This window comes from Macrotis lagotis, chromosome 3 (genome assembly GCF_037893015.1).
Source record: "Macrotis lagotis isolate mMagLag1 chromosome 3, bilby.v1.9.chrom.fasta, whole genome shotgun sequence".
Lineage (NCBI taxonomy): Eukaryota > Metazoa > Chordata > Mammalia > Peramelemorphia > Peramelidae > Macrotis > Macrotis lagotis.
This window is the reverse complement of record NC_133660.1, coordinates 21,996,993-22,020,624: the sequence shown is the minus strand read 5'-3', so window position 1 is coordinate 22,020,624 and position 23,632 is coordinate 21,996,993. Positions and strand designations below refer to the sequence as shown.

The window sequence follows — 23,632 nt, the reverse complement described above, 5'->3', positions numbered from 1 at the left end:
AACATGCCAGTAGTGCAGGTTTGGGTACCAACCCTACAGTCCTAAAGTTTGTCAGTCTTACTCTGCTTAGATGAAAATGCCACAGTGTGGCATTTTGAAAAAAAAAAAGAAGATACAATTTTTCCCACAAAAGTAATGGAAAGTCTCAAGGGACAGGAGCCCAACTACCCCAGAAGCAGATTGGATGAAAAAGGATTAAGTGGAATAGTAATAAAAATAAATCAAGAGAGGTAGCATGCCTTCATGGAGAAAACACTGGACTTGGAGTCAGAAGACCTGGGTGGAAATTCTGCAGGCCTCTACAACTATGTATCTGGGCAACTTGCCCAACCTCTCCAGGTTGCTTTTTTGCAAAATGAAGTAGTTGGATTCACTTTAAAAGTGCCTTTCTAGTTTTAAATCATTTATCCTATAAGCCTTGGATGAGAGGGTTTGTTATTATTGTTATCACAACAATCTCTTTCAATAAAGAGAAACCAATGACCTATGTCATCCCGTCTTCTCCCCACAAATAGTTATACTAAGGAATTTACTGGACAAACAAATAAATGAAAACTTATGATTTGCAGCAGAATTTCTAGAGTCTCAAGGGATCTTTCCCAATGTCCAGCAGCTTTGACATTTGTAATCCTATGCACAAAGAGAACTAATGTTCAGAATAAGGGCTCAGGAACACTGCAAGGCTGGTGCTTCTCCAAGACTAGGGAAGTGATCCTGAGCAGGCTGTATTTAATCTGATGAATCAAGAAAGGCCTCCTAAGGAGAATAGGAATAAAGGTATTTCTGACTAATCTTATGGTCATTTGAAAAATTCAGTCAGCAGGGGCAGTGGATATATTACCAGCCCTGGAGTCAGGAGGACCTGAGTTCAAATGTGACCTCAGACACATAATAATTGCCTAGCTGTGTGACCTCAGGCAAGTCACTTAACCCCATTGCGTTAAATAAATACTTTTTTAAAAATTCAATCATTGAGCATTTATTAAGCTCTAACTATATATTATATGCATATATAGTTATTATTTATAGCTCTGAGGTTTTCAAAGTAATCCATCAATATCACCTCATCTTATTCTTTTACTAACTCTAGGGAGGTAGGGCTTATTAGAATCCTCATTTCAAAGGTGGGAAATGGAGGCATACGGCAGTGAAGTGACTTGCCCAGGGTCATGCAGCTATTGCCTGAGGATAGATTTGAATTCAGATCTTCCTGAATTCTACATTGCCTACCATCTAGCTACTTCTGTATGCCCATGTTTGGGCTGGCTATTGGAGAGCCAGAGCCAGAAAACACAAACATTTCCCCCAAACAAAGAAACCCACTCCCTGTTCTCATGAAGCTTAGAGTTCTGGGGGCAATGGAGGCATAGGGAAGACACCATGTACATAAATAAACGTACACAACAAATTCAGGTAGGTAGACACTAAATCATCCAGAGACGGGGGCTGGCAGTTGGGAAGATCAAGAAAGGCTTCATGCACGAGTTGGGTCTTGAGATGCATCCTTCGGAAGGTGAGGAACTCTATGAAGGGAAGATAAACAGGGAGGGTCTTCCAGGAATGGAAAATGACCAATATAACAACAGAGATGGAGTGCTATTTGCCTTTTCTGGTGAAAAGTGGAGTAATAATACAATGAAGCTAGAAAGATAGGCTGAGGCCGAGATGTTAAAAAGAATTTTTTAAAAATATATATTATTAGTAATATCTTTTGTTTTTATATTACTCACATTTCCCACTAGCAACTAGATGGAGTGCTACACCTGGAGTCAGGAAGACCCATTTTCCTGGGTTCGAATCTGACCTCAGATACTTCTATTTGTGTGACCCTGGGCAAGTCACTTAACCCTGTTTGCCTCAGTTCCTTCATCTATCAAATAAGCTGGAGAAGGAAAAGATGAACCACTCTAGTATCTTTGCTAATGTCACAAAGAATCAGACAAGACTAAAAAATGGAGTTTGTTGAATTGGGGAGAGACATGGCTAGATCTGTATTTAAAGAAAATTACTTCAGCAGCAAGTAAATTCAAGATGGAAAAAGATGTAAAGTGGGGAGAACAATTAGGACCCATAACAGTAACCCAAGGGAGAGCCTGTGAGGGACTGAGTTGAACTGGTAGCTGTGGGAGTGGAGATACCAGAATTAATACCAGAAAATGTACGGAGGGAAGACCAACAAGGTCTGACCATTGATTGGATTTGTGTGGAATGGGAGAGTGAGGAGCAAGGAAAACCAGCATCAGTGTTACCAATCCAAAAGACTTGAAGAAGGATTGGATAAGGGTAGAAAAAGGGAGTATCTATTGATAGGGAGAAGAAAGAATAGATGGGCATAATGAGACTTTTTGGGACATGGCCAAGATGGAAATTTGTTTGACTTGATATACTTGCTTGTAACTGAGACTGTTTTTCTTTCTTTCATAAGAAAGGGAAGGTAAGGGGAGAAGGATGGAAGGAGACAAAATAGATTCTCATTCATTGAAAAAAGAAATTTAAAATTTACCAAAAAATGGAAATGGGGAACTTTAGGAGATGGAAAGATATAGGTGATAAGACAATGAGTTCTGTTTTTATTGAATATATTCAGTTAGCCATATATCCTGTATGTTCAGTTTGAAATTTGCTTTGTTTAACCATGCATATTTGTTAGAAGAAATTTGTTTTTCTTTTCCTGTTTTTCCCAGGGATGAGGGATTAGCAAGAGAAAGAAAATGCATTCTTGTTTAAAATAGAGAGATGGAATAGTTACTAAAGATGTACAATGTTATCTACACCTTCAGATGGAGTAGTAGCTTTACTTTTGTTATAGTTGTTTTTGTCATGTTCAACTCTTCTTTTTTTTTTTTTTGATTAATTAATGATTTTTTGCAAGGCATTTCAGTTAAGTGACTTGCCCAAGGTTTCACAGCCAGGTAATTATTATTAATTGTCTGAGGTCAAATTTGAACTCAGGCTCTCTTGGGTGAGTGATCCATCCACTGCTCCACCTAGCTATCCCCATTTGGGGTTTTCTTAGCAAAGATACTTGAGTGGTTTGCCTTTTCCTTCTCCAGACAATTTTATAGCTAGGAAACTGCGGCAAATAAGGTTAAATGAGTTGCTGAGGTCCACCAAGCTAGTAAGTGCCCGAGGCTGGATTTGAACTCAGAAAAATGAGTCTTTCAGATTTTAGACCTGGTGCTTTATTCATTGCAGTATCACTTGCCTCACTACTTCTTTTACTTTATTACAAAAGATCTCTCAGGAATTGAATGTGATCTGCAAATATTTGTAATGTAAAAAGAAAACACATCAATGAAACATTTTAAATGAAAAATGTTCTATGAAAAAAAATAATAAATGTGTCCAAGAGGTTGGGCTCAGTGACGGGACGGGACTGAAATCCAAGGGAGAGCAGACTAGATAGAGAGAACAGTAACTCATCTTCATTGAGATAATAAACCTACAGGAATGGATAAGGTCAACAAGAGATGGCTGTGTAGAAAGAGAAGTGTGAGCTGGATGAGTTGTGGGGTATTCTATAATTAGGGGCTGTGATATGGATTATGTAAAAGAGCTTAAGAAGGGATAGTGAGGTGAGATGAGAACCGGGGGAGAAAAGGGTTAGAAAACAAAACTAAATATACAGATGAGGTCTGAGAAAAGCCTGTTAGATCCATCAATTAAGATACTGGAAACATTGGAGAGGGTAGTGTGAGGTGAATGAGGAGATCAGAAGTCTAACTAGAAAGGATTGAGGAGTTAATGAGAAGAGAAGGATTGCAGGTGACTAGAGTGGATAGGTTTTTCTAGGAATTTGGTGCTGAGTAAGGGAGGAGAAACACAAGATGATAGTTTGAGGAGAGGGGAGGGGAGCATCTAAGGAAAGTTGTTCCGAGAAATAAGACTTGGGCATAGTTGAAGTAGAAAAGAAACCCGATGATAGGGAGAGGTTAAAAATTAGAGAGAGAGAAGAAGGGATGGGATGAAAGACAGATGAAGAGGCTTTCATCTTGATGTGGATAAGGACAACTTTATTATCAACAACTAAAGGGAAGAAGGGATGAAGAACAGAGGAGAGGAGGGAGCTTTTCAACTAGCCAGAGTTTTCAATCTATTACAACAGAATTCTACCCAAGCTCTTCCTGGATAACTGCCTTGTCATGATCATGGAGCTTGTGTAGCTTAATGAAACTAAAAGCTATACCATTCAGAGTTCCCAAGTGGACTGGTCATAGTAGAGAGTTCTGACAAAATGTGATCAATTGGGGAATGGCTGAAGAAATTTTGGTATATGTATGTGATGGAACATTATTGTTCTATTGGAAATCATGAAGGATGGGATCTTAAAGAAGCCTGGGAAGATTTGCATGAACTGATGTTGAGTGAGATGAGCAGAACCAGAAGAACATTATATACTATTATAACAATGTGGGGTGATGAAAATCCTTGATGGACTTGCTCATTCCATCAGTGCAATAATCAGTGCCAATTTCTCTGTGATGGAGAATACCATCTATATCCAGAGAAGGAACTGTGGAGTTTAAATGAAGATAAAGCTTAGTAAGAGTTTGGAGGAAATTCCAAGAGGCACAGGGGAGATGGAAATATTTCTTAGAATGGGTCACAGCCTGTGCAAAGCCATGGAGATACAAGATAGAATGGCAAATTCAGCAAAGAACTGGTTCATTTAAGTTGAAATGTCACTTGTGGGCAGCTGAGTTATATGAAAAATCTGGAAACCAGTGAGCACTCTCATTCCTGGTGATCTTTGTTGGGCTGATATTGCATGTTTCTTTAGTTGTAGATTACCCTAACCCAGCCCATCCTCCCATAAATGATCAATTGCTCCTGTGAGTAAGGTTTCCTTACCTTTTGATGAGCATTTGGAGTGAATCAGTGATGCTTTCCATAAGTTTGATGACTTCTGAGTAGGTGAGATCTGCACATGGGGTGCCATTGATAGAGACCACTTCATCCCCTTCACATAGCCCAGCCCATGAAGCTTTGCTCTTCCCACGAATCTGAGTGTATTCAAAAAAAGGAGGCAATATTCAGAATCTAGTCATTTTAAAAATGTTATCTTTCTATAGGAAGAGATACAGGGGTCATATGTCTACCCCAAAGTGTAAAAGAGTAAAAAGTCAGGCTGTCAATAAACATTTATCAATCATTTACTGTATGCACTGTGATAAGTGGTGGTAAATAAAGAGACAAAAAATGTTCCTGCCTTCAAATAGCTTACATTCTAATGGGGGAGACAACATGCAAACAAGGAACATGAGATACATAAAGGGGAGATGGAAGGCAATTTGAGAGAGGAGAGCATTGGCATCTAGGAAATTGAGAAAGACTTTTTGTAGGAGGTAAGACTTACACTGAGTCTTTTAAATTTTTTTATTTATTTAAGGCAATAGAGTTAAATGACTTGCCCAAGGTCATACAGCTAGGCAATTATTAAGTGTCTGAGGCTGGTCCTCCTGACTCCAGGGCCAGTGCCCTATTCACTGTACCACCTAGCTTCCCCTATGCTGAGTCTTAAGAAAAACTTGAAAGTTAAGAAGCAAAGGTGGGGGGGAGAGAACATTCCAGGAACAAGGTAGAGAGATGGGAGATGCCAGTAGGTCTTTGCAGTTAGATCAAGAAGTATGGGAAAGGGAGTAAAAGTATAAGAAGACTTAAAAGGTAGGAAGGGAAAGAGAGGAAGAATTTTAAATGTCTAACCAAGATTTTTATATTTGATCTAGAGGGAAACAGGAAGTCACTGGACCTTATTGAGCAGGCAGGTGATATGAGCCGACCTATGTTTCAGGAAGATCACTGAGGCAAATTAGGAAAGGATTGATTGGCATAGGACAATACTTGAGCCATGGAGAGATTTATGGAAAGAATATTATTGCATTTGACCAGGTGAGGGGTGATGAGGGTTCAAACTAGGCTCAAATGGAGATAATGCACACAGAGTACTTTACAGACTTCCAAGAGGTAAACATTACTGGCTATTTCTATTCTGCTGTATAGCTTTAGTGGATTTTGAGACTTGGGTTAAGGGTGGCTAGAGGCTTTCTCACTATATCCTTGTTATATCATTTATTTATTTATTTTTCCAACTACATGCAGTGGTAGTTTTCAACAATCTTTTTTTTTTTGCAAGTTTATGAGTTTTACATATTCCCCTTCCCTTCCTTCCTTCCCTCCTCCCCTTGACAGAAAACAATCCAATAGAGGCTCTACATGTAAAACCATGTTAAACTAAGAGCCATATGAGAAAGAAAAATCAAATCCAAACAGAAAAAAGAACATAACATAATACATAAGACAACTTCTAAAAACTGAAAATCTTAAGCTTTGATCTCTGCAGTTCCTTCTCTGAATATGATTGGTATTTTCCATCACAAGTCTTTTAGAATTGTCTTTGATTATTGTACTGCTGAAATGAATAAGTCCATCATAGTTGGACTGCTGAAGTGAGTAAGTCCATCATCACCCAATATTGCTGCTAGTGTGGACAATATTCTGGTTTTGTTCACTTCACTCAGCATCAGTTCATGCAAGTCCTTCCATGATATTCTAAACTCATCATCCCTCATGATTTCTTAGAGAACAATAGTGTTCCATCTCCATGTCTATCAACTTTAGATGTAATTATTTCATCCTACCAGTCTAAAGAGCCTTTTCCCTAATAGATAAAACAGATGGAATTTGAGAGTTGACTGTTCTGTCTTCTTTCCTTTGCACAGTATCATTATCCCAATCATGCCAGCTCACACAAACACTTCCTCTTTTTCCCAGTATAGTTACACAAAAACCTTCTGTGGTACTTGGCATTCCTCTTTAGCCTCCTCTCATTCTCAGGTTTAACACACCTTATCTTACTTATAAAGGTCTATACCATAATTTGGCATTCAAACTCTGCTACTTTTCCCTCTTTCCAACTTCCATATATGTCTTTGTAACTTTTGTGCCATTTCCTGTATACCCACATCAGTTTCTCTACTATCACACCCCCTTTTCTCTTTGCTAAAATTGCTTCTTTTTGTGCCTTCTGAAGTCCATCCTCAGAAGCATCCCATACTTCCTTAGCAGATTTACCCTGTAGATATAAGGTCATGACATCCCACCATCCTTTCTCAACTCTTTGAAACCTTCTCTTCCATATTCTAGGGTACAGGTTAGATAATGCCTCACTTTTTCTTCTCTGACATAAATTCAGGGATGAAACATGTATGAAGCATGCAAGGTTCCTAATATTTCCTCAGCAGTAATAACTTCCTCTTTGTCAGGGAATCAGGATTAGTCCCAAGATGCCATCATCTTGGAAGAGGAAATTTTCATCTTGATATTGCAATAAAGGATCACCTGTTCCATTTTCAGCAAAACTCCACCATTGTAGATAATTGATGCTCTCCCAAACACCCCCACCCCACCCCCAGACACATTATTATGTCCTACTTCTTTGTCAGGTTTGGGGCCATTACTTAACTCCCAGTTAACCCCCTCAGATCTAGTAGTCATTAGCATGTTTCCATAGCACTTCTGTTTTTCTTCTGTTGAATTTTACCAAAAAGCTTTAAACTCCCCTCACATCATTTTATTATATAAGATTCTATGGCTCCCTTATCTAGTCTATTCCTTTCAAATTAGATATAGTCTCCAGTTTTCCACTTATAGATTCCAAGCCCTGTTGACCCTGATGTGTTAAAATATGCCTCTTTGCCTTTGAATATCCAGTTCCCTTTACTTTTTACCCATACATATGTTATATACTTTGTATATACTCTTTCTTTGAATACATTTTATCACCAGGGGATTATTGAGTTTCTTTCCTGATGTAGATAGGCCTCTTTCTTCCTCCTTTCTCTTTAGTTTAAGAACCTTTGGTAGAGGTTTGTAAAGATTCCTCTGTTGTTTTGCTTTTGTCAACCTTTATGAGTGCATTCTAAAAGTGCCCAAGAGGCCATCATCATTATATTTTAAGCTACAGTCCCAAAAACCAAATCTTCCAGCATCATCATTTTTAGCCAGCTGTTCATTTCCAAAACCTGCCTTTCTCTTCTTAAATTCTTTGCCTCTTGTTGCCCATAGTGATGAAAAATACCAGGTTTGTGTTGAAAATTGTCAGTCTTTCCCAGGATTTAGGAATGCTTTCTAGCTTCCTATTGGCTATGTTGTTTGTTCCTAAGTAATCTGTAGGAACTGGCATCATAATAGTCATCAAGTTTGACAAGTTTAGGGAGTACTGGGAGGTACTCTTTCACAGTGGAGATACATTCTCTAGGACCACAGCAGACCTCTGTCTATCTTTTGTTTATTAGTTTTATTCCAAAGAAGAATTTTTTTATCATAAAACACTATTACTAAAATTTTGAGCAACCCCCAATTTATGTCTATTTTTGCAAAATTATGATTGTATAAATTATAAAACATAAAATATAGTAATGTTAAGATGGGATAAAGATGAAGAAAGACTACTTAAAATTATTTTAGCTGATTAGCTGTACAAACATTATTCTTATGTCTTTTACTAATTAGGATTATTAAAAAATTTATTGACATAGGGTTTATTGATATCATTAAGAGGATAGCTAAAAAAACAGAAGAAAAGCCACAGCAGAGTTCTGAAGATGACTTCAAATATCCCCCCACCAAAAAAAGTTTGTCTACCACTGAAAATATATTATGCAATGATATTTGGGAGAAGTAAAATGAAAATTTTCACACTCCTTTTGTACTCTGAAACATTCCTGAAGAATCTCCAACTAGCTTTTGTTTAGGTGGGTTATCACCTATCATTATAGTTATCAGTGGCAATATTTACCATATTAGAAATAAAATCTTCATACTTTTATTATTTAATTAATCATGTTATCTTAAAAAGCACTTGTGAATAGAGTGCTAGATCTGGAGGTAGGAACATTTGATTCAAATTCACTTACTAGCTGAGCTGTGTGTCCCTGGGGAAGTGAATTGATCTCTTTATACCTCCATTTCTTTATATGTAAATGAGAATAACAGCCCCCAGAGTTATTGTGAGGATCAAATGTGAGAATCTTTGTAAAACACTTAACAGAGTGCCTGGCCTATAGTAGGTACTGTAAAATATTAGCCATATGATGGTGAAAATAGTTTTGATATCATGACTTCCCTTGAAAGGAGTTTAGGGACCTCTTGGAAACTCCAGACCATAGTTTGGGGTCCATCTTATTACTTACTACCTACTTAAGCCAAAGAATAGCCATCAAGAGGCAAATGGAAAGTTGGTTTGTTGGTGGTTGGTTCTTGTAGTCCATTATTGAAGAAGACTAAAATGACATCAATGAAAAGTAGAGGAAAAGAAAACACAGAAAGGGTAATTTCAACAATGCCTTTGGAAACTAAGTTGGCCTGCACCAATAGAAAGGACAAGAAGTCCTAGACAAGAGCCTCCAGGATAGGGCTCAACAGCTGAAGTTCATATTTATGTTGTTGACAATAATATTTTTGGTGAGAATGTGAAGGAATATATGCCATTATTTTGAAAATCTCAGTTTAACCTATTGTGATATTGTGAAATAATTCCAGGGTTACTACTATGTTTGGTTTATGAAAGATAAGTGAGATGTCTTATAGTAGTAAGAGTCAACCAACCCAATTTTAGTGAAGGTAGGATTCCATGATGTTGAACAGAAATGAAGGTTTTGCAAACTGTTTTTTTTTTACTTGCAGCACTTTTATTTTCCTTACACAATGATGCATTGGGCATTACAATTCTCAACTCTTAGGATGACTTACAAATTTTGGTATTCTACTATCATGTGAGAACATTAAGGCAACGTACAAAAAATCTTACATAAATTAACTAGATGCACAAATTTACAGGTTGTAAATGCAAACTTTTGCAACTCAAGGTTGAGTAACTTAGCCCCATGACATTGGGGGAAAAACAGTGGGTTAAGGAAAAAAAAACTGGTTCCTAAGGCTTGGATTCAATATGTATTCCTGCTAGGATGAAGACAAGATATAACACACATTTAATAAATCTTGCCAGCCTTAGGACAGAAATTCTGCAAGTCAGCTCTTTTAGATGCTGGAAATCTGACCTTTAGATACCCTGTACAGATCTGATGCTTAAAAAAACTAAACTGTACAGCTGTTGAGTGTCAACCAGCCAAATACTATATTGCCGTATTATCAGGTCAATTCTTTATAGAAGTTAACTCTTAGCCTTACCTGTCAAAATGAAATGACCTGTATCAGGGTTTAGATCAAAGATATGTACAAGGTGTGCTAAAATGTACACCAAGGGAACAACTGTTAACTTGAATACGAGATCAAATCAGTAACAGTTCAACAATCTAAAAAGTGCTGATATTTGTCTAATATCAGATTCAAACTTCCCCAAGGACAAGTTTCTTTTCAAAGAAGGCTTATTCCAGTTTCATGAGGCTAATATGAGTTGTATATTTGCCAGGGAAAACTCTTACTTTATGAATACTCATACAGCAAATGCTATGCAGCTGCTAGCAGTCCATTTAGAAGCATTTGCGATGGACAATGGATGGGCCAGATTCATCATATTCTTGCTTACTGATCCACATCTGCTGGAAGGTGGAGAGAGAAACCAGAATAGAACCCCCAATCCAGACTGAATACTTACGTTCAGGGGGAGCAATTATCTTAATTTTCATTGTGCTAGGTGCCAGGGCTGTGATTTCTTTCTGCATTCTGTCAGCAATACCAGGGTACATAGTAGTACCACCAGACAGTACTGTGTTGGCATATAGATCCTTTCAGATATCAACATCACATTTCATGATAGAATTGAAAGTGGTCTCATGAATGCCACAGGATTCCATACCCAGGAAGGATGGCTGGAAGAGGGCCTTTCGACACTTGAAACTCTCATTGCCAATGGTGATCACCTGGCCATCGGGCAGCTCATAGCTCTTCTCCAGGGAAGAGGATGAAGCAGCAGTGGCCATCTCCTGCTCGAAGTCCAGGGCTACATAACACAGCTTCTCCTTGATATCAAAAACAATTTCCCTCTTAGCTGTGGTGGTGAAGCTGTACCCTTTCTGTCAGTATCTTCATGAGGTTGTCTGTCAGATCATGGCCAGCCAAATCCAGATGGATGATGGCATGGGGAAGGGCATAACCCTCATAGATGGTCACAGTGTGGGTGACACCATCACTAGAGTCCATGATGATACCAATGGTACGACCAGAGGCATACAGAGACAACACAGCCTGAATAGCAACATACATGGCTGGGGTGTTGAAGGTCTCAAATATGATCTGTGTCATCTTCTCTCTGTTGGCTTTAGGATTTAAAGGAGCTTCTGTAAGCATAACAGGGTGTTCTTCAGGGGATACATGAAGCTCATTGTAGAAGGTATGATGCCAGATTTTCTCCATGTCATCCCAGTTGGTAACAATGCCATGCTCAATGGGATATTTCAGAGTCAGGATACCTCTCTTGCTCTGGGCCTCATCACCAACATAACTGTCCTTCTGCCCCATTCCCACCATGACACCCTGGTGTCTTGGGTGTCCAACAATGGAGGGGAACACAGCCCAAGGAGCATCATCCCCAGCAAAGCCAGCTTTGCACATGCCAGAGCCATTGTCAATCACAAGAGCAGCAATTTCTTCTTCCATTTTTGTTTAATCTGAGACTGCGCAGAGTCCAAATCTGAGAATCAAGAGCCGGGGGGAGGGAGGGGGCAATTGCGGGGCCATCCGGAGTAGCCTACAAGTGCTGCCGGCTACCACTGAGTGAGACCCACAAACTATTTTTAAACAGAGAAGTTTTCTCTGATGGTCTCAACACCTCTTAATGTTTAGATTTTTGACTGAAGTTCTTTGACTGGGCTATTACCCAGTTCTCCAGTATCATAGCATCCTAACTTTTGATGAGAGGCATTCAACCTCATAAACCCTATTCTCCCAGGATGAGGATGAATAAGAGGATTAGTTGCCCAAATGACATAAAGGGAGCCATTCCTATTTGTCTGAAATATTTTTTATTTTATTCATCCTTAAGAACAAGGAAGGCTTTTCCACATGAGACTGAAGGATTATTGGCATATGATCTAGAGTTTTACCAATTCATACCTCAACGTGTGGAACATAAAACCTTTTATCTATAGATAATAACATAGCATTTCAATGACACTTTGAAATTTGCAAAACATCTTTTTTGAGATTTACAATAACCCTGTGAGGGTGCTGATATTTTCTCTGTATTGCAGAGGAGGAAACCTAAACTGAGAAAGATTAAGTCACTTGCTCAGAGTCAAATTGTTGATAACAGTCTGAGACCAGATTACAATTCAGATTTTCCCTTCTCCAAGTCCAACATTCTACTAGCTGGGTAGAACTGAGCGCCAGACTTGGAGACAGAAATGATGGAGATAGGTGCTCTTATAATCCCTATTTTATAGATGAAAAAAAACTGAAACAAGTTAAGTGACTAGCCCAAGGTCACTTAAGCTGAATTTGTACTCAGTTCTTCCTGACTTAGGCAAAGCACTCTCTTTACTGTAGTATCACTTCATGGCCTCCTAATAACGCAAACTTAGTAAATGCTTATTTTTTTCTCTTTCTTTTTTTTTTGGTTTTTGCAAGGCAGTGGGGGTTAAGTGACTTGCCCAAGGTCACAGAGTTAGGTAATTATTAAGTGTCTGAGACTGGATTTGAACTCAGGTACTCCTGACTCTAGGGCTGGTGCTCTATCCACTGTGCCACCTAGCCACCCCAGTAAATGCTAATTGAATTGAATTGGATTTGCTTTCAGGTGGAAAGAATGTTGGAGACCTAAGACTTGTGTCTGTCTAATGGTTTTGCTCTATTTTGGTTATGTGATTGTGAGCAAGTCATGGAAACTCTCAGAAGTTCAATAACTGTAAAATCTATAAAATGGAGCTAATATCCAGAATACTGGTTTTCTTAGAGTTGTGCTGAGAAACAGATTTGATTGTAATAGAATATTATTTTCTTGAGACTTGGACAAAGGACTCATATAGCGAGAGCTCCGGATTAAGAATTTGGGTTAAATTTTTACTCATTCTAGTATCTGAAACACAATCACTAGTTAGGGAATGTCAGTTGATAGATTGATTAACTTTTGGTAAATGAATTCATCTCTCTGGGCCTCATTTTCCTCAACTGAGAAAATAGGGAATTAGAACAGATAATATCTAAGGTCTCTTCCTCCTCTAAATAAATATTTTGACTTTTTCCCTTCACAGATTATCATGCATATGTTTATCTGGTTACATGCTGCCTGCCCCAGATATAATAAAATCTTCTTAGGAGCTGGAAGGGTTTTGCTTTCTATCTTTCTATCTTTAGCAAATAGCATACAAAGGGAACAAAGTAGGTGCTGAATAAATATTATTTAGATTGGATTGGTACAATGGTAAGAAGACCTTGGTTTGACTTTTCAAACAATTTGTGTGATCTAGAGCAAGTCACTTAATCTCTGTCTCTTAAAGGAAGGGAGTTAGATCTAGAAGGCCTCTGAGATCACTTTTAAGACTTTAATCTCAGACCCTATGAATGAGAAAAAAGGAAATAAATGAATCCTAACCTTTACTCAGATTAGAAAAAAGTCTTTAGGACAAAACTACTGAAAGGGACAAAAATGTTTTCAACCCCTCCTAAGCAAGTGCTTTCAGATACATCCTTTTTCTCCCCCTCTTCCCTGTTCCTCTCCTACTAAATTCAGGCATATATGAATAAGCTTGAGCAAAGTTGGGCTTTCCTCCACTTGTATTTCAATTTGTCCTTGTATTACAAAATCATTGATATGGGGGTACATCTGTGGGAAGTCTGTAGCTGGCTGTCCAAGACCATCAGCTGAATTTATTCCAAATGGCCCATTTTTATGCCGGGCTCTGATCAAAGGGTCTAATCATCATCAGATCTAAATATGGAGTACAAAAGTTTGGTTTGTCTCCCCTCTCATATTATTGATTTTCATCTTAAATAAAGAACAAGTGACAATTAGAGAAATCATTTCTAGCAGTCCCAAAATAAAATATCTATAACTAAAATGAACTTAGAGATTTGATTTCCCAAAAAAAGCTATGGTTCATTCCTTTGGTCTGGCACTTTGGAATACCTAGAGCTAAATGTGTTTCCACAAGCAGAGATGATACTGTCATAATAAGGGTATGAAAATCACGCTAGCAGCTTCCACTGTTGTTGCATTGGAGGGGAACATTGACAAATATGGAGTGGTATGTATGCTCTGCTGATCTTTCCTTCCCAAGAATGTAAACCTCCAAGCACTTTCAGAAAAAAAAGAGAGAGAGAATGAGATTTCCCTGAGACTCTCAAGGATGTTTTTCCTGCATGCACAGAGGACACTTTTCTTTCCATATTATTGACTTGTTTTAAATATAGAAGACTTTCCATGGAAGATCTCAAATTTCTTTCTGTCAATAGTGAGAGAGAATGGGAAATAATCAAAAAAGTTTTTTTCCAAGCTCATAAAAGCATGAGTAAAATTCAGCCAAATGGCCAAATGTCACAAAGTTCCACTGTAGAAAACAAGAGATTGATGGATTTTGTTTTGTTTTGTTTTTCAGAAACGAGGTCAAAGGAAATTAAAGACTGGGGAAGGACTTTTTGGATGCAAAGGGCATCACCAATTGTTGAATCGGTATGAATTTTCATACCCTTAATAATTTCTCAAAATAACTCATGCCAAAAGTCAACCTTTGAGTTCATTTATGTGGGCATTCCTATCAGCAATATAGAGTATAACCTGTCCTAAGCACCAATCCTTTATGTCCTCCCAAATAACTGCCAAAGAGTAATCACCATTCATTGTATTAGAGACTTTCCTTTCATTCTGATGATATTGTGGATATCAATGAAACATACTTAAGCCTTTGCACTTACTACATGATGGGCTTCTTTAATCCCTATTTTTGGTCACTTCTTTTTACCATTTTTTTTCTTATAATTTTTTTATGCAATCATTAGTAAACTCCCAGGACCTTCCCTGCACCCATTCATTGACCATGAGAATGAAGTGCAAGGATGATAGGATCCTAGATCTAGAGCTGAACTGGATCTCAAAAGGTATCTAGTCTAGCCTCCCTCATTTCACAGATGAGGAAACTGAGACTCAGAAATTAAGAAGCTTGCCCAAAGTATAGTTTTCAAGGCAAGAAATCAGACTCTCTGACTTCAGAATTATTGTTCTCTCTGCTGTATTGTGCTGAGGTCTTAGGGAATGAACAAACTATTTTCAACTTTTATGAATGAGAAAAATCAGGCCATGGAGAGATTAAGTGATTTTTTTCTCAGTCGAGAAACAACATTAGAACCTGTCATGGCCATTCATCATGTCCCTTGACACTGGTGGTCTTGAATTTCAGGATACTGTACAAAATGGACAGCTCCCTGACTGAGCCAGCGCAGAAAGTAGTAATTACTAATGACTAGATTCCATGGGGTGTTGCTATTTTTTCCCATATGATCCATTTTTTATGGAGGTCACAATGTACTCTTCTTCAAGATGCCATGTTTTTTAGGTCTTGTCATGGAAAGTACAGGCTGGCTCCCTCATGGAAGAGTCCAAGGTAGAGGATGAAAAGTTTCTTTTGACTCTAAACCGAAGCCACAATTTTTTTTAGACTTTGTTGGCTACACTTGCATTCCAAAGACTAGCAATATAATTATATAGGCAGCAGTCAATAAACTTGTTCCCTGAGTTTGGTTTATCTCTTTACCTTTTCCCCAAAAAGTCATCTATCTTAGAGAAGAAAGGAGACTTTAGATTCAAAATCTGTGGAATCCCAGGCTTCAGAGATATTTTATAGTTACAGGCAAATACCCATTTGAAAATTTATCATCTAGTCTCCAGAGATTAAAATTAGGAAGTATATAAAATGAGGTGAGGTCGCAAGAAGGATGCAAGTACCTGGACAAGTAGGTGTAACCAAAAAAGAAGATTCAACCTGAAGGCTTATGGGCAGTACAATGGAGAGAGTTTGGGGGTCCGCAGTCAGGAAGACTTGAATTCAAATTTTACCTCAGGCACTTAATAGCATTTTGACCCTAGGTAGGTCACTTAAACCTGATTGCCTCAGTTTTCCTTCTCTATAAAATGAGTCAGAGAAGAAAATGGCAAACCACTTCAGTATCTTTGCCAAGAAGACATCAAATGGAATCATGAAGGGTCAGACATTACTGAAAATGTCTGAAAAACAATAAATAAAAGAGGGCAGCTTGCCACCTGAGTTTGAACCTCTTCTGCAATGGCGATCAAAGGGCTCTGTACATAAGGCTCTGAGGCACTAAGTGAAGGGAACTTAAGAGAGACTTAAGGATGTCTTCTTTCTCTATAAAAGCCAGAAAAAAGAGAGGAGATAGAATTTATCTGAGCTAAATAAGGATGGAAGTCCATTCCCTTTCTTTATATGGTTAAAAAAAGTCTCAGCTAAGCCCTAAACTGGGAGAGTACATGCCTATCAGAACAGCATCTGGCATTGGCTATATGTCCTAGTCAAGCAGCAAATAGAGACTGTGAGTATATATGGCAGAGTATATCTGGAGGAGTGTGATGACAACCTTAAAAAAATAGCAGATGTTCTCTAGGACCAGAGGTATGAATTATGCCTTAGTCATACATGTTACTAACATATATGTACCTTAGCTACAGGTATTCCCCTTTATATATGTCCTGATCATTTCATCTGTGCCACATTGATTAATCAGAGGCATTATCCAAGGCTCTCTCTCTCTTTTGGGGATCCCTTGGGTTGAATGATCATATTTATGTAGATGGCTTTCAGATACACACACACACACACACACACACACACATTCACATATAATCACCCACATCCAGTTCAAGTCTCTTTCTTGAGATTTAGTCCCTCATCAGCTTCAATCTGAGTGTTCGAGGTACATCTCCAAGTCCACATGTGCAAAACAGAACTCAAACTATCTTCAATTTATTCTTTTTATTTTATAATTCCAATATATTTATCTATCTATTTTTTGTTCCCCCACCCCCAAATTAGGATGTAAGCTTTAGGAGAGAGATTGCTTTATTTATTGAGTTGGCATCTCCAGCACTTAGTTCCCTGCCTGGAAGATAGGAGGTGCTTAAGAAATGCTTGTTGATTGATTGAATGATTCTACATTTTTTTCAGCTAACCATAAACAGAAGCCTTAACTGAGTTTTCAATGTGTCAAAACCCATCAGTCATTAGATTAGAATTGAAAGCTGTTGCTAACTCTCAGAGTGCCCTGAACCCTTGCCAACAAGACTTGTCAGATTTTTAACCATCTGACATGTTATTTCATGCCCAACCACAGGACTCTGTTCAGTTGAATTACTAATTGTCTAGAATATCTCTATCCAGATTTAGACAACAACTCATAATACAAATGGGAACATATTCCATACATTTGAATTACAAAAGGTTGTGTCAGTCTACTATCCTTGTGGCTCCACTCACCCATTCTGAAACTCTCAGAACCAAAGTAGAACTCCCTAGCTATCATTCCCCCCCCCCCCACACACACACACTGTCTCCCCTTATTAGACCAAAAGCTCATTGTGGGGAGGGGTTATTTTTGTTCTATATTTATATCTCATTGCATAGCATTGTGCTCAGTACATAATAATAAATGCTTTCTCATTCATTTATTCATATGGGAAATCTTTTTTTTTTAACAAAGGAATGAGATTTCTTGGACTTGGATGCATTGAACTTATTTTAACCACTTCATACTACTAGCAATGACTACCTAAAATTCCAATGTCCTGCAAGGGTTGCTATAATGACCCTCTTTATACCATTGGGAAATTCCCAACTTGCCCAGGTCACTGACCCTTTATCTGGGGTTGAAGGGGTGGAATTTGAACTCAAGTACTCCTGATACCAAGTCCAGTGTTTTGTCTATTTAGTTCCCTGAGCCAATTTCTTTGTTTTCCTTCATTCTCTTGGGCCACTCCATTTACTCCCTAACCTCAACTCCCTCATCCATGCCCAACATACCCACATTTGCTTCCCTCAATCAGTAATTTCTCCCCCTCCATTATAGCCCTCCTTCTACCATACTTAACATCCAAATGCCCTTCTAGAATCTGGCAAAATCATTAACAATGGTGAACAGATTTTTAATGTAGAGTCTAGCCCTCATAATTGTTTGTCTGCCTTTCCTGGTAAATTCTCAACATGTCAAGTCTTTGGTCATTCCTCTCTTGCATCCATATCTTGAATCACATCTGAGACCAGGGAGGGCCATACTAAGAGAGCAAGTCTGAAGCTTTTCCAGAGGGGCCTCCTAGAAAACTAAAGTGATAATGAAAGTTGGAGGTAATAGAAAAAGGTAAAAATGATGATAGTGAAAGGAGAGGAAAGAAGATCTCTGGATAATTTTTATGGTAATATTTTTCCAACTCTGAAAAAATGCTAAAATGCCAAACATTGACCAAAAACACTATACAAATCTATTCACAATATATCAACTTTTGCTAAGACTGTTTTATATATCTCCTTCTGTTTTGTATGTAATAACTATTCTATAAATGTTGACTAAATAGATGATGGCAAATAGATGAAATCTAGCATGAAATATCATGGTGGAAGGTTCTGTTCTCTGTCTCTAATTTGCTAAGTAACTTTGAGAAAGTAGTTACCACTCTTGACCAATTTCCTTATGTGTAAAATGGGTCAGGAGTAGAGGGAAAGATGATAATTTCCAAGTCCCTGTTCACCTCTGCTACTAAGCATTCCCTCCAAATTCCACTTTGAACCATTTCTGGGCCCTCCCACTACCCAGACCAATTCATGATTGAGCATTGGAATGGAGTAACTTAGAGATTATTTAGTTCAATTTGGCTATTTTATAATGGCATTTAAGAGGCCATAGAGAGAAGTGGCTTGTCCAAAATGGCACAGGAAGTAATTGGCAGGAGTGTGATTTGAACCCAGTCTTCTGAATCCAAACTCTGTGCTCTTTCTTTTGTGGCTAAACCCTATGTCTATTTCCCCTTGGGAACAGGGTTTCTTTGTGATTTTGGAAAAATTATAAGGCCATTTGAAATAGGTGAAGGATTCTTAGTCAATGTGCAACTTGTTTCCATGGCCTGCTGACTTTCCCTAGGCCTCGAGGTGTGTTCCCCAAAGAGGGTTGTACACACACACACACACACACACACACACACACACACACACACACACTTTGGGTGAAGGAGGCAGCAGCTGCACCTGTCACTCAGCTCCTCACCCCAAAAGGCCCCTGGCCCTGTGCAAATTAATATCCCAACACGTTTAGCAAACTTAAAAAAAATAAACCCACATCCCACACCCCACAGGGTAGACAGGATCCTAATCTGTGCAAACATGTCAGCAGCTGACTCTTCCCAGCCATCAGCTTGGCTCTGTCCCACCAAAGTCCTGCAATTCTTCTCTTGTTTTTAATTCAGACATGCCCTGAATGATTTGGCAGGACAATTCCTACAGGTCTGGGTTTTTAGAGGAAGCTTTAGTAACAGAAGCAGGTCTAGATGAAGTGCCCCTTTATGTCCATCTAAGAGGCTTGAGGAGGCCTTGCTCTGTTCTCTTTATTTCAGATCCCAGACTGTTCTTGAGAGGTCTGTGGTGAGTGGAGGCCTTGCTCTGTTCTCTTTATTTCAGATTTCAGACTGTTTTTGAGAGGTATATGGTGAGTGGAGTGAGGGCTGTCCTTAGTAGCAAGAATCCTTCTATTCAAATCCTGCTGCTGATGGAGTCTAGGAAAGACTAAACCAATACAGGCGTCATCATCTTCTTAACTGCTAAGTTAAGAAAATCATGGAGAGTGTGGAGAGAAGGAACATGGACCTAGGTACTTAGTACTGGAGTACACGGGGAAAAAGGATACTCCTTTGCTTAAAAGAGGAGATTTTAAGGACAACGATTAGCAATATTGCCAATTAATGACAATGGGAAACTAATTTATAATAAAATTATAAATAAATGGGGATTAATGGGAAATCAAGTTATAGAGTTCATCATCTCTATTTAGATTTGGAGTGAATGAACTTTGGTTCAAATCCTGGCTCTATTTCTTGTAATTGTGTGACCCTGGGAAAGTCTTTTTACCTTTTTTTATGGCTCAGTTTCTTCATTTGTAAAATGAATAGGAAGGCTATGATGTCTGTTAAGGTATCTTCTAAATCTAGATCTATATTTCTATGGGTGTCCTGAGTAGAAACTACAAAGAAGTTCAAGGAATATTATGATAAATACAAATCACTAGGATAGGACAGAGATCTCCATTGGGTAATCAAAGGGAATTAGGGATTCAGAAATATGTCTATTAATTTTTTGATGTTGACATCATGGAGGACAAACATACATGGGTCTGACCTAGTATGACATTTCTCATGCTCTTGTGTTCTTGCCATGTCTGACATTTGGATGATCCAGGCTGTTTGGTGGAGGATATGTATATTCTTGCACCACAATATTCTAAGAAATGTTGTGTCCTGGGGTGGAGGAAAGCACAAGCACTGAATCTATGAAGTCTCCTTATGTCCCATGAGGATATCTGCCATGATGACAAATAGCATCAGGATACCTGAAAAGTCACATCCCAGAACCTCTTTCCAAAACAGCTTGCTCTTCCCTTTGTTTCCTAAGTCTGCCCCACAAATTCCAAGAGTTAGGAAATGAGACCCCCAGTCTCATATTTAAAGTTATCTCAGATGCTTTCTAGAACAGCATGGGATGGTGTGACTCCAAATCTGGACTGGATGCTTGACATGCAGACAACAAAATATTTTATGGGAAAGATCTCAGCTGAATAATATCACTTAACATGAGATGGTGTCAAGTAGGCACTTGATTCCTTTACTCCTTGACCCTACTAATCTGTAGAATAGGGTAGTGTTAACCCTATTATAGTATTCCATGATGCAAATGATGAGGCCTTCATAGAAGGTCTCCTCTAACATCTCATTGTGATTAAAGAACTCTAGGTCTAGAGATGGAAGGTTCCTCAGAAAGAAGATGACACTGAGATTCACAGACTCAAAATGACATCCACAGTCAAGAAAGGTGGAAAGTTTTGAGGCAAGATTTTGAACTCAGGACTTGATGATATCCAAAACAATGTACTGGACTGTCTCTTTGTTGTATGGAGGTTCTAATAAGTTAGGAAGGCTTGGGATGGAAAGAGCTTGTTAGGAAGGGCAGCTAGTTGGCACCACAGTAATAAAGCACTGGGGCCTGGAGTTAAGAAGACTCATCATCCTGAGTTCAAATCTGAACTCAGACACTTAATAGCTGTGTGGGCCTGGACAAGTTACTTAACCCTGATTGCCTCAACTTTCTCATCTGTAAAATGAGCTAGAGAAGAAATGTCTTGAATATGTCTGTCAAGACAATCCTAAATGGGGTTATGGAGAGTTGGACATGACTGAAAAATGACTTAATGATAACAAAGTTTGATAAAAAAAAAAAACTGGTGACTGATATTCAAAAAGAGTGATCTAGCTAAATTCAGTGAGGTTCATTGCCACAGGGCTGAAAACTCAGGGATGATTTGGGGGACTAAAGTAACTCAGGCAAAGTTCAAAATCTTTAGAGAAGGCAGACAAACAATTGTTGAGAGCTAGACTCTACATTCAAAACCGTATATAGCAGTGATAATGATATTTTCCAGATTCTAGAAGGGCATTTGAATAGTAGAAAGCATGGTAGAAAGAAGGTTAAAATGGAGGGGGAGAAGTTACTGATTGAAGGAAGAAAATATGGGTATATTGGGGATGGTTGGGGGAATTAAAGTTGGGGGGAGTAAAGAAGGGAGTGGCCCAAGAGAATAAAGGAGAACACAGAAATTAGCTCAGGGAACTAAAACGACAAAACACTGGACTTAGTGTCAGGAGGACTTGAGTTCAAATGCCACTCCTCCCACCCCAGATACAGACTCAGTGACCCTGGGTGAGTCAGTGAAGCTCTCTGGGCCTTAATCACCTCATCTGTAAAATTAGGGGGTTGGATTTAATGACCTCTAAGGTCAGAACCCACAATCCTATAATTAGTACATGCAGAATGTACAGTTAGTGTTGTGGAGTGAATGTAAGAAAGAAAAAGTCACTGAGTAAGGACCTTTGGAGTCAATTCTGAGTTCTCAATCAGGTCATAATGCAAAAGGCTTCTGATCATGAATCCTTAGAGCTGCCTTCACTGATGGTGAGAAGATCTTAACAACAAACCTTTATAACTACTGAGGTCCTTTGCTGATCCTCAAGGAACAATAGCATTATTAGGGAGGGGCACTGATACCAAAACTTTGACAGATATAAATATCAGAATGATAGACTTTGAACCCACTTGTCTTCACATAAGACAAAAGAAGACCCAAGGATAAACTCAGATATAACCATAACTAGTAATATTTTTACAAACAGCAAAAATCATTGCATCTATTGTAGACTGAGAACAGTCTATACCTGCAGATGTTGGCTTTCTGAGAGAGGAAGCAATTTGATCTTTGTTCCTGAAGGTATTGGGTGGAACGTGGATCTTGCAAGAAGGCAATGGGTGATTCCTTGGTGGGGCATGAGGCAAAGGGTAAATGAAGAAGAGAGAAAGCTATGTCATGGACTCTCATAGAAGATGCCGAAGGAAGATATAAAGTAGAAATAGGGTACCTCAGTGATGGTGACTTGGAGCAATAATCCATTTATTTTATCTTTATTACTTGATCATAGTCACACAGTTAGAAAATATTTGAGGTGAGATTTGAACTCAGTTCTTCCTGATTTCAATGTTGTTTTCCAGTCACTAACTTAAATGATGACTAAAATAATTACATTGAAAAGAGTCTTTAAAGTCAGGGCGGCTAGGTGACACAGAGGATAGAGCACCGGCCCTGGAGTTGGGAGTACCTGAATTCAAATCTGACCTCAGACATTTAATCATTACCTAGCTGTGTGACCTTGGGCAAGTCAATCAACCCCATTGCCTTGCAAAAAAAACTAAAAAAAAAGTCTTTAAAGTTAAAATTAGAACACCCAATTTAAAAGATAGCCCTGTTGAGCAGGTTTCAGGTGTTTTGTCAACCAAATTTCATCCCTAAATAAATTATGCATTTAAATAATGACTTTAAAATAAGTAGAAAGATGACTTCAACTCTAACTTTATGACAATGCTACTTATTTTTTGTAAATGATGTGAGGATGTCATTTAAGTCAGTCAATCAGTAAGCATTTACTAAGTGCTTAGTAAATGGGTCAGATACTGCGCTAAGCACTGGGGAAGATGAAAGAGAAAAGAAAACCTGCTATCAAAGAGTCAAAATCTGATGGGAGTGACAACATGCACACCATGGATGAACAAGCTATAGAAAGGATCAATAGAAAACAATCAGGGCAGCTAGGCTGCACAGTGGATAGAGCACTACGTTGGATTCGGGAGGATGGGAGTTTGAATCCCACCTCAAACATTTGCTACGCACTAGCTGTGTTACCTTGGGCAAATCACTTAACCATGTTTGCCTCATATCCAGGGTCCCCTTCAGTCATCCTGATTCATATCTGGCCACTGGACCTAGATGGTTCTGGAGGAGAAAGTGAGACCACAGTCCCTCCTTCACTCAATTCATGTACTTGTCATAGCATCACCTCCCTGATGTGATGTCATGGTCTTCTTCA

The 23,632-nt window shown here is 38.6% G+C and overlaps 1 protein-coding gene and 1 pseudogene across 1 annotated transcript in view; both read right to left on the bottom strand.

The window, feature by feature from the left end:
- SYNPO2 (synaptopodin 2) overlaps positions 1-23,632 on the bottom strand; it is a 222,456-nt gene that overhangs the window by 47,801 nt on the left and 151,023 nt on the right. The window contains exon 2 of the mRNA XM_074228316.1: positions 4,852-5,003. Coding sequence (XP_074084417.1) covers positions 4,852-5,003 — 152 coding nt within the window. The remainder of the gene's footprint in view (positions 1-4,851; positions 5,004-23,632) is intronic.
- LOC141517367 (actin, cytoplasmic 2-like) lies at positions 5,023-23,024 on the bottom strand (annotated as a pseudogene).